Below are 15,469 nucleotides of genomic sequence, written 5' to 3' on the forward strand. Positions count from 1 at the left end.
TCAGGTACACACACACACACACACACACACACACACACACAGTAAAGATCTACGTGAATATCTGACAAAACAGAGAATAAAAGGAGAGAGAGAGAGAAGGAGGGGACAGTAAAATGATGAGAGGAAGAGGCGGGGAAGGAGAAGGAAAAAGTGAGAGATGGCGAGGGAGAGGTGAAGGGAGAGGGGACTGAGGAGGGGAGAGGGATAGAGTGGGGAGACGGGAGAGGGGGAGAGGGATAGAGGTGGGAGACGGGAGAGGTGGGGAGAGGGATAGAGGTGGGGAGAGGGTTAGAGAGGGGAGGGGAGAGAGGGGGAGAGGGATGAGGGTGGGGAGAGGGTTAGAGGGTGGGGAGACGGGAGAGGTGGGGAGGGGTTAGGGTGGGAGAGGGAGAGGTGGGGAGACGGGAGAGAGTGGGGAGGGATAGAGGTGGGGAGAGGGTTAGAGGGTGGGGAGAGGGATAGAGGGTGGGGAGACGGAGAGAGGTGGGAGAGGGTTAGAGGGTGGGGAGAGGAGAGGATAGAGGTGGGAGACGGGAGAGAGGGTGGAGAGGGATAGAGGTGGGGAGAGGGTTAGAGAGGTGGGAGAGGAGAGAGGTGGGGAGAGGTGAAGAAAGCGAGGGATGGAAGGAAGGAAGAGATGGTGAGAGAAAGAGGAGAGGAGGGAGAGGAAGTGAAGGAGGCAGAAGAAGGGAAGAGGTGGTGGAGGTGAGAGATAAGGAGGAAGAAGGAAGGGTTTAAGGGAGGGAAGGAGGGAAGGAGAGAAGAGAGAGAATAGGGGAGACAACTAAAGGAGGGAAGGATGGTGAGTGAGAGAGAGTGGGGAAGGGAGAGAGGAAGGTGAGGGGTGGAGAGGTGGGAGAGGTGGAGAGGGACGAGGTAATGTTTGCTCTGGTGGTCGATAGTGGTGCCAGTCCCGAGCCTCCAGCACAGCCAGGCACTGTTCCTGGCCTGGTGGCACTGTTCCTGGCCTGGTGGCACTGTTCCCTGGTCCTGGTGGCACTGTTCCCTGGTCCTGGTGGCACTGTTCCCGGCCCTGGTGGCACTGTTCCCTGGCCCTGGTGGCACTGTTCCCTGGCCCTGGTGGCACTGTTCTGCCCTGGTGGCACTGTTCTCTGGTCATGGTGGCACTGTTCCTTGGCCCGTGGCACTGTTCCTTGGCCCTGGTGGCACTGTTCCCTGGCCCTGGTGGTACTGTTCCCTGGTCCTGGTGGCACTGTTCCCTGGTCCCTGGTGGCACTGTTCCCTGGCCCTGGTGGCACTGTTCCCTGGCCCCAGCTGTTCCTGGCCTGGTGGCACTGTTCCTGGCCCTGGTGGCACTGTTCCTGGTCCTGGTGGCACTGTTCCTGGCCCTGGTGGCACTGTTCCCTGGTCCTGGTGGCACTGTTCCCTGGCCTGGTGGCACTGTTCCTGGCCCTGGTGGTACTGTTCCCTGTCCTGGTGGTACTGTTCCTGGTCCTGGGCACTGTTCCCGGTCCTGGTGGCACTGTTCCCTGTCCTGGTGGCACTGTTCCCGGCCCTGTGGTGGCACTGTTCCTTGGTCCTGGTGGCACTGTTCCCTGGCCCTGGTGGTACTGTCTCTTGGTGGCACTGTTCCTGGTCCTGGTGGCACTGTTCCCGGCGGCACTGTTCCCTGGCCCTGGTGGTACTGTTCCCTGTCCTACTGTTCCCTGGTCCTGGTGGCACTGTTCCCTGGTCCTGGGGCACTGTTCCCGGTCCTGGTGGCACTGTTCCTGGCCCTGGTGGTACTGTTCCCGGTCCTGGTGGCACTGTTCCCGCTGGTGGTACTGTTCCGGCCCTGGGTCTGTTCTGGCCTGGTGGTACTGTTCCCTGGTCCTGGTGGTACTGTTCCCGGCCCTGGTGGTACTGTTCCCTGGCCCTGGTGGCACTGTTCCCGGCCCTGGTGGCACTGTTCCTGTCCTGGTGGCACTGTTCCCTGGTCCTGGTGGCACTGTTCCCTGGCCCTGGTGGCACTGTTCCCGGCCCTGGTGGTACTGTTCCTGGCCCTGGTGGCACTGTTCCCGGCCCTGGTGGCACTGTTCCCTGGCCCTGGTGGCACTGTTCCCTGGTCCTGGTGGCACTGTTCCCTGGCCCTGGTGGCACTGTTCCCTGGTCCTGGTGGCACTGTTCCCTGGCCCTGGTGGCACTGTTCCTGGCCCTGGTGGCACTGTTCCTGGCCCTGGTGGCACTGTTCCTGGCCCTGGTGGCACTGTTCCCTGGTCCTGGTGGCACTGTTCTCTGGTCATGGTGGCACTGTTCCTGGCCCTGGTGGCACTGTTCCCTGGTCCTGGTGGCACTGTTCCTGGCCCTGGTGGCACTGTTCCCTGGCCCTGGTGGCACTGTTCCCGGCCCCGGTGGCACTGTTCTCTGGTCCTGGTGGCACTGTTCCCGGCCCTGGTGGCACTGTTCCCGGCCCTGGTGGCACTGTTCTGGCCCTGGTGGCACTGTTCCCTGGCCCTGGGCACTGTTCCCTGGTCCTGGTGGCACTGTTCCTGGCCCTGGTGGCACTGTTCCCTGTCCTGGTGGCACTGTTCCTGGCCCTGGTGGCACTGTCTCGGCCTGGTGGCACTGTTCCCTGGTCCTGGTGGTACTGTTCCCTGGCCCTGGTGGCACTGTTCCCTGTCCTGGTGGCACTGTTCCCTGGCCCTGGTGGCACTGTTCCTCGGCCCTGGTGGCACTGTTCCTGGTCCTGGTGGTACTGTTCCCTGGCCCTGGTGGCACTGTTCCCTGGTCCTGGTGGCACTGTTCCCTGGCCCTGGTGGCACTGTTCCTGGCCCTGGTGCACTGTTCCTGGCCCTGGTGGCACTGTTCCTTGGCCCTGGTGGCACTGTTCTCTGGTCATGGTGGCACTGTTCTCTGGCCCTGGTAGCACTGTTCCTGGTCCTGGTGGCACTGTTCCTTGATCCTGGTGGCACTGTTCCCTGTCCTGGTGGCACTGTTCCCGGCCCTGGTGGCACTGTTCCTTGGCCTGGTAGCACTGTTCCCTGGTCCTGGTGGCACTGTTCCTGATCCTGGTGGTGTTCCCGTCCTGGTGGCACTGTTCCTGGCCCTGGTGGCACTGTTCCCTGGCCCTGGTGGCACTGTTCCTTGGCCCTGGTGGCACTGTTCTCTGGTCATGGTGGCACGTTCCCTGCCCTGGTGGCACTGTTCCGGCCCTGGTGGCACTGTTCCGATCCTGGTGGCACTGTTCCCTGGCCCTGGTGGCACTGTTCCCTGGTCCTGGTGGCACTGTTCCTTGGCCCTGGTGGCACTGTTCTCTGGTCATGGTGGCACTGTTCCTTGATCCTGGTGGCACTGTTCCCGGTCCTGGTGGCACTGTTCCTTGATCCTGGTGGCACTGTTCCCTGGTCCTGGTGGCACTGTTCCCTGATCATGGTGGCACTGTTCCTGGTCCTGGTGGCACTATCGAGCAAGAAGGCACTGGTAACAAGTTGGCACTGTTTCTAGCAACCTGGCAATATAATAATGAACCATTTAAAGATTTACATAATTGGCACGAGATGACACTATACTACTACTACTACTACTACTACTACTACTACTACTACTACTACTACTACTACTACTACTACTACTACTACTACGTGGCCTCCATCCTCCCCCAACAGCCACACCTTCGCCACCATTTTATTACCTTAATATTAAATATCCTAATATAACAATAGGTACCCGGGGTTAACCAGCAGATCTATGAGGCATTCCGTGACTACTACTACTACTACTACGACCATTACTACTACGACCACCACTACTACTACGACCATTACTACTACGACCTACACTACCACTACTACGAACCTACGACCACCACTACTACGACCTACTACGACCACCACTACTACGACCACCACTACGACCACCACTACGACCACCTACAACACCACTACTACAACCACCACTACTACCACCACTACTACCACCATACTACTACGACCATTACTACTACGACACACCACTACTACGACCATTACTACTACACGACCACCTACGACCACCACTACTACGACCATTCTACGACCATTACTACTACTACTACTACGACCATTACTACTACGACCACTACTACTACAACCACCACTACTACCACCACTACTACGACCATTACTACTACGACCACCACTACTACCACCACTACTACTACGACCACCACTACCACCCCACCACCTACCACCACCACTATACAGTAAGGGTGTATTGACTTACACCGTCTCAGTTTCATAGGTGTTGAAAATGGCTTCCGTCCCGATCGATGCTGGTGTGGGTGTACTGTTAGCTGAAGCACCTCTACTGCTACTATTATTACTACTACTGTACTACTACTACTACTACTACTACTACTACTACTACTTTTTATTGGCCTCCAGCCTCCCCCAATAGCCACACCTTCGCCGCCATTTTATTACCTTAATATTAAATATCCTAATACATAAGAAGCTATCCTATCTGTGTTGAGTTAGTTGAGCCGCAGTCTATTTCAGTGACTGGCCTCATAGTCAATATCTGCAGCAGCTGTCGGAGTGGGGCAAGCTCTCGTTCCCTGAGCGAGAGCAAAGCCGACCGAAGGAGAGAAAGGACAGTCGACATCTCATCAGGCTGTAACATAACTTCTGGGCTTCTGTGGGAGATCACCTCCGCTAGTCTGGCGTAGAAACATCTTGCACGGGATCACCAGAGGTTGTGAACACTAGAGGTGGAAGCTGCCTTGATCGTTCTCGTTCCTCCTGTGTGCAGCATCGAGAGCTAGGTTACGGTGACATGCGGCCATGGGATCAAAAATCCTGATGTTGAAGAAGGCTCGCTGTCCCCGCGTCCAGAATCCTCGAGCACTGACGTCCACACGGGCTTCGTTAGATGTGTTTGAAGTCCTGTGTTGGAAGATCTCACCATCCAATGGAAGGAGGGTCGGTTCTACCATGACGTCCCGGCAGATTTACTACTACTATTACTACTACTACTACTATTATCTATCAATTTTGGGAAGGATGTAAGTACGGATGGATAGACAGATAAACAGTCAATAAACAGACGGACAGACCTACAGACGAAACACACGCACACACACACACAGGAACAGAACTGAGACGCCATCATCACCACACGTGAACCTCACTATCAGTCAGGTCAGTAGAGGCGGGTGATAGGCTCACTACCTAACCAAACCTAACCTAACCTAACCTAACCTAACCTCACCTAACCTAACCTCACCTAACCTAACCAAAAACAATCGTAAGCAAATTAAGAAGTGAAAACTGACCTCGCCTCCGTCCGTCCACCAATCACCATCGCCAACTACCCCTCTTTCCGCCACCCTCACCCAATTAGCGCGAATTAAGTGAGATTAGCCCCTAAGCTCGCCAAATCTGCGCCAACGCCTGCTAAATAGCTTCCCTAAAGTGGTCGCTGTAGGCGTATCATGAAAATATTTACCTCGGAGCTTAGTTGATTGAGACGCATAAATACTGAGGCCCCGACCTTCCTCAGTAGGGATTACCGACGGGGGGATTAACTCATGTTGAAAATCCCGTCTACGTGTGGAGGAGGGAGGTGAGGGAGCTAATGTGTCATGTGTGGGGAGGAGGTGAGTGGGGGTGGGGAGGAAGTGAGTGGGGGATGGGGAGTGGTGGTAGAAAGGGAGAGGGATGGTTGGGATTGGGTGGGGAGAAGGGAAGGGGAAGTGATGGGGGTGATGAGGGAGGGGAGTGAGGGGGTTTGATGGGAAGAGGGAGTGGGGGTTTGATGGGGAGGGAGGAGATATGAGAGATAATCCACATACTCAGAGACTAACAGACAGACAGACAACAAGACATACAGACATATACCAGGACATCTACCCATCAAGACAGACAGACAGACTGACAGACCCACACCATAACACATCAATATTCCCCAAGACACAATAAAACAAACTAAAAAAATTAAAAATAAATCGTAAATTCATAAAAAAAATTATAAAATTCAACAATAAATAAAATAAAATAAATCCAAATATAAAAATAATGTAAATAAAAACAAAAAAACCCAATATAAAAAAAATCAATTAAAAAAAAACTCAATTTACACGAATCAACTCACCTGCCATAATTAGCTCCCTAAGGTGTAAGAGGAACAGCTGTAAATATATCCTGTAAATGAACTAATATATATTTTACATTTACACTTTTACATACCTGGTGAGTAGTAGTGTTGGCTCCTCATCCTTCTTCCGTATCTGTGAAGAAAATGAAAAATATGATAAATGAGGAGTGAGAGTATGTGATAAATTGGTAATACTTGAGAATTGTTTAAGAAATTTATATTCAGGAATAAATAATAATAACAATAAAATAATAATAATAATAATAATAATAATAATAATAATAATAATAATAATAATAATAATAATAATAATAATAAAACAATAATAATAACAATAACAATAACAATAATAATAATAATAATATGTAATAATAATATTAACAATAATAATAATAATAATAATAATATAATAATATATAATAATAATAATAATAATAATAATAATAACAATAATAATAATAATAATATTAATAATAATAAAACAATAATAATAATATAAAACAATAATAATAATAATAATAATAATAATAATAATAATATAACAAAATAATAATAATAATAATATTAATAAAACAATAATCACACAAACCCTTTAGTTACTCATATAACACAAAACAAAACCACGTATATCTTGTTTAAATGAATGTATAATACAGACAGTTTATACACCATACAGAAACAGATACTAACAGCGTATAATAAACTGTTATACACCTACAGTAATAACACAACAATGATGTATAATATAACTTGTATAAACCAAAACCTATAAACTTTAATAAACCACAAAATTATTCTTAAACACACACACAAATTTAATCTTTATTTAATATTTTTTTTTACAACAAACTTCACTTTCCAATTCATTTACAAGCAAGACGCAAGACCACCACACAGGGTTAATACCGGGTAAACCCAGAATGTAAACAACGTATCCCCCCCCCACCCCCACCACCGAACAGCTGATCATTGTTGACATACCGTTCCCGCGCTTTTACACTAATATCTCCCAAGCTTCTCAGGACGCACCAAATTGATATCTCTGTTTACACTGTACATTTTGAGAATATTTTGCCGGTGCATGTAGTACGGACGAGTGAGTGTGTGTGTGTGTGTGTGTGTGTGTGTGTGTGTGTGTGTGTGTGTGTGTGTGTGTGTGTGTGTGTGTGTGGGGGGTGGGGGGAGATGAGGGCGATAACTGGTGAGAGAGAGGTGGAAGAGAGATATGTTAGAATAGAGTATTGGGAGGAGAGGAATACAGTTGGGAGTGTGGGGAGATAAACAGACAGAAAAGAGAGCAGATAGACAGAGAGACAGAGAAAGAGACAGAGAGCAGAGACAGACAGATAAACAGACAGAAGAGAGACAGATAGACAGAGAGACAGAGAAAGAGAGACAGAAAAAGAGAGACAGAGACAGACAGAAAAAGAGACGAATGGAGCAGAGACGAACCAGAAAAAGAGGAGCAGAAAGAGAGAGACAGAGAAAGATTGACTGTCGATGACTGTTGGTCGTATTAGCTAACTGGGTAACCTGATGTTCCAATTTATTAGACAGTTATCTGGAAGCCGATGAAGTATTAGACTGATACACTGAATAGCACTCTAACGAGGCAATTCAGTAGTTAGCTCGTTAATATATCGAATAAAGAAGGTGTAACTAGACTATTAAGCGTTTGAAATTAACTGTAAGAGATTGTTGCCGTTGGTTGGCGGTGTAACGAGGCAATTCAGTAGTTTGGCTGTTATGTCATAAAACAAACCTCGCTGTAATTGACTGTTAGACCTAGTTCACGCTGTAACGATCCAATTCAGTAGTTCACTCGTTATGTCAAGGCGTATGGGAGCTGTAATTGGCTGTTCTCGCTGGCTAACACTGTAACGAGGCAATTGAGTAGTTAGGCTCGTTAAGTTGTCCTACACAGCAGCTGTTTGGTGGAGTTGTTATTTATCCTGTTCTTATTTGTTCATCTTTCAGGTACAGGTAAAATTACAGGTAAAATACAGGTAGATACGGGTACAGGTAGGTACAGGTAGATACAGGTAGATACAGTACAATTACAGGTAAAATACAGGTAGATACGGGTACAGGTGGATACGGGTACAGGTAGATACAGGTACGGTAGAAATACAGGTATATACAGGTAGATACGATACAGGTAGATACAGGTACAGGTAGATACAGGTAGATACGGGTCAGGTAGATGCGGTTGATACGGGTGCAGGTAGATACAGGTACAGGTAGATACAGGTAGATACGGGTACAGGTGATACGGGTAATACGGGTACAGGTGGATACAGGTACAGGTAGATAGTGAATGGGTCAGGTAGATCAGGTAGATACGGGTACAGGTAGATACAGGTATATACAGGTAGATACGGGTACAGGTAGATACGGGTACAGGTAGATACAGGTAGATACGGGTACAGGTAGATACGGGTAGATACGGGTACAGGTAGATACAGGTACAGGTAGATACAGGTAGATACAGGTAGATACGGGTACAGGTAGATACGGGTAGATTGGGTACAGGTAGATACAGGTACGGGTAGATACAGGTAGATACGGGTACAGGTAGATACAGGTACAGTAGATACCGGTAAGATACAGGTGTGCGTGCAGTGGTTGAGTACAGGTAGATGCAGGTAGATACAGGTACAGGTAGATGCAGGTACAGGTGGATACGGTACAGGTAGATACAGGTAGATACAGGTACAGGTAGATGCGGGTAGATACAGGTAGATACAGGTACAGGTAGATACAGGTACAGGTAGATACAGGTAGATACGGGTGCAGGTAGATACAGGTACAGGTAGATACAGGTAGATGCAGGTACAGGTAGATACAGGTACAGGTAGATACAGGTACAGGTAGATGCAGGTAGATACAGGTACAGGTAGATACAGGTACAGGTAGATACGGGTACAGGTAGATACAGGTAGGGTGATACAGGTAGATACGGGTACAGGTAGATACGGGTACAGGTAGATACAGGTAGATGTTGGTGATCGGGTAGATACAGGTAGATACGGGTACAGGTAGATGCTGGTACAGGTAGATACGGTCAGGTAGATACCGGTACAGGTAGATACGGGTGGTGCAGGTACAGGTGATACAGGTACAGGTAGATACAGGTAGATACAGGTACAAGTAGATGCAGGTACGGTGGATCGGTACAGGTAGATACAGGTACAGGTAGATACAGGTAGATGCGGTACAGGTAGATACGGGTACAGGTAGATACGGGTAGATACTGGTAGATCGGGTACATGAATACAGGTACAGGTAGATACAGGTGCAGATACGAATTGTAGATACGGGTACAGGATGAATACAGGTACAGGTAGATACAGGTAGGTACAGGTAGATACGGTAGATCAGGTACAATTACAGGTAAAAATACAGGTAGATGCGGGTACAGGTAGATACAGGTACAGGTAGATACAGGTACAGGTAGATACAGGTAGATACAGGTACATACAGGTAAAATCAGGTGGATGCAGGTACAGGTAGATACAGGTACAGGTGGATACGGGTGCAGGTAGATACGGGTACAGGTAGATGCAGGTACAGGTAGATACAGGTACAGGTAGATACGGGTACAGGTAGATGCAGGTGCAGGTAGATACAGGTACAGGTAGATACAGGTAGGTACAGGTAGATACGGGTACAATTACAGGTAAAATACAGGTAGATACGGGTACAGGTAGATGCGTGAGATACAGGTACAGGTAGATACGGGTACAGGTCGATACAGGTACAGGTAGATCAGGTAGATACAGGTACAATTACAGGTAAAATACAGGTAGATACAGGTACAGGTAGATACAGGTACAGGTAGATACAGGTACAGGTAGATACAGGTACAGGTAGATACAGGTACATGTTTATTAAGGCAAATGTGGCTTTATATTACCATAGAGTTATAGTATGACAGTGAGTGATGATAGTGATGATGGTGAGTGGTGATAGTGATGATAGAGAAGCTAGTGGTGATGATAATGATAGTGAGTGATGATAGTGATGATGGTGAGTGGTGATAGTGATGATAGAGAAGCTAGTGGTGATGATAATGATAGTGAGTGATGATAGTGATGATGGTGAGTGGTGATAGTGATGATAGAGAAGCTAGTGGTGATGATAATGATAGTGAGTGATGATAGTGATGATGGTGAGTGGTGATAGTGATGATAGAGAAGCTAGTGGTGATGATAATGATAGTGAGTGATGATAGTGATGATGGTGAGTGGTGATAGTGATGATAGAGAAGCTAGTGGTGATGATAATGATAGTGAGTGATGATAGTGATGATGGTGAGTGGTGATAGTGAAGCTAGTGGTGATGATAATGATAGTGAGTGATGATAGTGATGATGGTGAGTGGTGATAGTGATGATAGAGAAGCTAGTGGTGATGATAATGATAGTGAGTGATGATAGTAATGATGGTGAATGGTGATAGTGATGATAGTGATGATAGAAAAGCTAATGGTGATGATAATGATAGTGAATGCTGATGGTGAAAATGGTGATTCACAGATAATGGTGATAACGGGTAATTGTGGTGATAGTGATTGTAATGACAGGAGTTAACAGTTATAGTGATGATGATGATTAATGGTGGTAATGTGTGGTGAGGACTGATGTGAATGGTGACAGTATGGTGAATAATGGTGACAGATCTATCTACCTCCCCCCTCTCTCTCTCTCTCTCTCTCTCTCTCTCACACACACACACAAACCCAGGTAAGTATGTTAGGTCTCTCTCTCTCTCTCTCTCTCTCTCTCTCTCTCTCTCTCTCTCTCTCTCTCACACAAGGTCAGGTAAAGTATGTTAAGTCTCTCTCTCTCTCTCTCTCTCTCTCTCTCTCTCTCTCTCTCTCTCTCTCTCTCTCTCACAAGGTCAGGTAAGTATGTTAGGTGAGTCAATATTGGAGAAGTAAAGGTGAAAGTATGTCAAGTTTAATGATGATAAGAAACTAATAGTTACTGTAGCCCGCGATATTGTCACCTTCTGGCGATGACAATAATAATAATAATAATGATAATAATAATGATAATAATAATAATAATAATAATAATAATAATAATAATAATAATAATAGTAATAATAATAACAATAATAATCATAAATATTTAATACCCGTGTAAGTGTCCGTAATACCCGTGTAAGTGTCCGTAATACCCGTGTAAGTGTCCGTAATACCCGTGTAAATGTCCGTAATACCCGTGTAAGTGTCCGTAATACCCGTGTAAGTGTCCGTAATACCCGTGTAAGTGTCCGTAATACCCGTGTAAGTGTCCGTAATACCCGTGTAAGTGTCCGTAATACCCGTGTAAGTGTCCGTAATAGCCGTGTAGTGCCCGTGTGAGAGGCCGTAGTGCCGTATTTACGTACTGCCAACAACTACCTGAGATTTGCCTTAGTGTTGAAGCGTTTATACCCGAGTGTTGTGTTGACTTACTGCTGAGGTAACCTTCCCCCCCCCTCTCTCTCTTTCTCTCTCTCTTTAACTCTTTCTCTTTAACTCTCTCTTTAACGCTCTCTTCAACCCTCTTTTGCTCTTATTTCTCTTTCTCTGTCTCTCTCTCTCGCTTCAGAGCTGCTGCTTGTGTGTGTGTGTGTGTGTGTGAGAGAGAGACACACACACACACAGTAATCAATTATAGCCAAGAGCCTCTAGTCATTAGGTAGTTAAGGTGGTTTATTTAACTACCTAATTGATAGTTAAGTCATAAACCAACACATACCAAGACCTACAGATTATTCTTACAAGTTTATTCAAGCTTTTAAAGGGAATATATATCGGTGACGTCACATTGCCGCCATCTTGATATTTTTAGCAGATAGATGGCGCGCAGATAGATAAATAATATCTTCCTTCCTTCCTTACTTTCCGCCTTCTCTCCAACCCTCCTTTCCCTGCCTTCTTCCTCCTTCCCTTCCTTCCTTCTCTGCCTTCCTCTATTCCCTCTCCCTCCCTCCACCAGGTCATCAGGGTCACTTAAGGTCATTGCCCTGGTGTCTCAGATTCACGTGACGTCATAACCTCCTGGACCCCGACCACCATTTTCTTTATTATTATTATTATTATTATTATATTACACCTTAACTTTATCACAATTTAATGTGGTGTCTTACTCTTAGGTGGGCAACATGGCGTCGACGATGCCCCAAGACTCTACCACCGCGTAACAAACTAACACCCGGACATTTAACTTAAGCCTGGGGTAAAACATTAACCTACTGATCTTTGAGAATGCAAGCAGAGGCCCGCATATGAGTGGGTTTTGCCCAAGTGGCCGGCAGGCAGGGTGGGCGGGCTGGTGTGTGGACATAGAGAGCGGGGAGCTTAACCCGTCAATACTGGCGTGGTCACCTAGGTCACTTATCTCCCCGGGCTCTCATTACCCTCCCCTTGTAGCGCTCACCGGCCGCCCTATACCAATTTGGCAAAACCCCACGCTTTTGCGGGTTTGGGCGTGCAGTGATTGGTCCACGGTCCCCGGACGGTCATCAGCTAATCCTTGTGGCAGTCAAGGTCGGCTCGGGTAGCAATTTGATAAAACCCACACGAATGCGGGCCTATCGTGTCATGATTGGTCCTCGACCTGTGACGTCAGTTAATAGCATCTGCGATTTTAGGTTAGGTTAGGTTATAGTTTCCTCCTGCTACGGGGCCAAACTTGTTAGTGCTGAGGATGACTCTCCAACCGTTTGCATCCAGACCTGAAGGGCCGGCACCTCCTCGAGTCTTCAGTGCCTTTTTCCACACCATCTCTCCTGTTATTTTCTCGAAGAGGACAGCATTTGGTGGGATATAGTCACCCTGGAACCTGATGCCTTCGTCTTCACTTGCAGGGGGATGTTTTTCTTTCAGTTGTTTTAATGTCTCTCTGTTTATTAGCAGAACCCCACCGGAGGATTCCTCTGTGAGAGATCTTACCGCCGAAGACACTTTTCCCACACGCATTTTGTTTCCAAACTTTCTTGCAACGTCATCGGTGTTTTGCTTTCCGTCTCCTGTAAATTTTAGTCTCTCCTGCAGTGTTCTTGCTTCACATAGATCATCAATGGCCTCATACTACTACTACCACCACTACTACCACTACTACCACTATTATTACCACCATCACCAACCTCCTATGGTCGCTCACCCACAACCATCATCCACATAATCTCCTCCCCATCACCACCATCCCCCACACCCCCACCATCCCCACACCCCACCTTTCCCCACAACCATCACCCCACCATCCCCCAGCCATCACCACTACCCCACACCCCACCATCACCCCCACACCCCCACCACAGGTAAAATATCTCACCCACTCACCGGCAGCAACTAAGACGATTAATGCACAAGAGTCAATTATGGCCAGGTATCGAACCCAGGTAGTGAAGGTGTCGCAAATCAAGTGGCCAGCAGCCTTGTGGGCGTGACCTTCCTGACTAACGAACTGATCATGTTGTTGGAGAGGGAGGGAATGAGGGAGAGAGAATGGAGGGAGGAAGGGAGGGAGAGAGGGGAAAGGGAGAGAGAAGGGAGGGAGGGGAGGGAAGGAGAGAGGAGAGAGGAAAGGGAGAGAGAATGGGAGGGAGGGAGAGAGAGGGTAGCAGGCAGAGAGGAAAGGGAGAGAGGAGGAAAAGGAGAGAGAACAGAGGGAGGAGGAGGGGGTGAGAATGGGATGGGGAAGAGTAGGGTGATTGAGGAATGAAAAGGAGAGAAAGAGAGAGATTGATTTATGATACAACAAAATTAAAACAATATGTCAAGTTAAAAATATGAACACTATCTGACGAATTCTTTCCTTCTCCCTTCAATTATCTCCCCTCACTACCCTCCCTATCCTCACACCTTAGTACAAAAATACATAAATAAAAAAAAAAGAATTTGTGATCAAGATGAAGTAGTCTTTTCAGGCTGACTGGGTGTGTAGGTATAAGAGTGATAGTCATGGGAGGAGGGAAGGAAGGGGGAGAGGGAGGGGAAGGAGGGGGGAGAGGGGAGGAAGGAGGGGAGAGGGAGGAAGGAGGGGGGGAGAGGGGAGGGAAGGGAAAGGGGAGGGAGGGAAGGAAGGGGAGAGGGGAGGAAGGAGGGGGAGAGGGAGGGGAAGGAGGGGGAGAGGAGGGGAAGGGAAGGGGAGGAAGAGGATGGGAAGGGGAATAGTTAAGGGAGGGAAGAGAGGAGGAAATGAGTATGTGGAAGAGGTTTAGGTTAGGGGGTGGTTGGGGAGGGGAGGAGAAAGAGGGGGGTAAGGGGAGAGGAGAGAGACGGGGGGGATGAGGGGGGAGGGGGGGAGGGGGTGACAGTCAACATTAAATAATTGACACACTTTGTACACACACTGGGGAGGGGAGGAGGGGAGGGGGAGGAGGGGAGATAGAAGGGGTAAGGGCACAAAGGTAAAGAGAGAGAGAGAGAGAGAGAGAGAGAGAGAGAGAGAACAGAATATCTCACACACACACACACACACACACACACACACACACACACACTAAGGCTCGTCATATATAGTAAAGATCTATACTAACTGACTCTTATAAAATATAGATCCACTAATATATATATATATACCATTAATAACCTGTGACTCAATGGCCTGTGACCTGTTAATGACCTGTGACCCGTTAATGACCCGTGACCCGTTAATGGCCCGTGACCCCGAAAATTATATAATGAACCATTTAGTCTCACACGGCTCAAAATACTATATTATAGCCTTAATATATGAGCTATAACATTGATCTTGTAATTTATAGTAGGTAATCGTATGTAAAAGAGATGATGTTATTGGTATGTGATTGAGTTCGGAGATAGCAAGGTATAGTTGTGTACGGTATAGCGCGTTATAGGGCTGTATAGCATCATATAGGGTGATATAGCACGGTAAAGCCCCAGCAACCACAAATATATACACAACAACAAATACTACATAACAATATAAATAAAACTACTACCACAATAATTAATAACAAATACCAAGCACAATATACATAACAAAAAACTGCTACAATAACATAAAATAAATAAATTAATCAATAAATAAATATAATATATAAATAACTACTACCATAACATCATAATATATAACAATTACTACCATAATTACTATAGCATACAACTACTACAAATAACCACAATATATAACAAATTACTACTACTACTAAATACTCTACACATATACAAATAACTACTACTACAATATACATAAATAACAACTACCACATAATATCTACAATATACAATAAATTACTACTATAATATATACAATAACAAATTACTACAACAACATAATAAATAATAATAACTACTACTACAACATATACAATAATAACAAATTACTACTACAAATAACCACATACAATAACTACCACTACTAAATAACAGCATAACA

The 15,469-nt window shown here is 46.8% G+C and overlaps 1 protein-coding gene across 1 annotated transcript in view; it reads left to right on the top strand.

Annotated features, from left to right (window-relative positions):
* The window catches only part of LOC121866126 (vegetative cell wall protein gp1-like), an 87,340-nt gene extending 75,074 nt beyond the window's left edge, over positions 1 to 12,266 (top strand). Inside the window, exons 4-5 of the mRNA XM_042365720.1 lie at positions 11,244 to 11,406; positions 12,219 to 12,266. Of these exons, the coding sequence (XP_042221654.1) occupies positions 11,244 to 11,406; positions 12,219 to 12,266 (211 nt within the window). The remainder of the gene's footprint in view (positions 1 to 11,243; positions 11,407 to 12,218) is intronic.
* Positions 12,267 to 15,469: the final 3,203 nt, after the last annotated feature.

This window comes from Homarus americanus, unplaced genomic scaffold, assembly GCF_018991925.1.
Source record: "Homarus americanus isolate GMGI-L3 unplaced genomic scaffold, GMGI_Hamer_2.0 scaffold52546, whole genome shotgun sequence".
NCBI lineage: Eukaryota > Metazoa > Arthropoda > Malacostraca > Decapoda > Nephropidae > Homarus > Homarus americanus.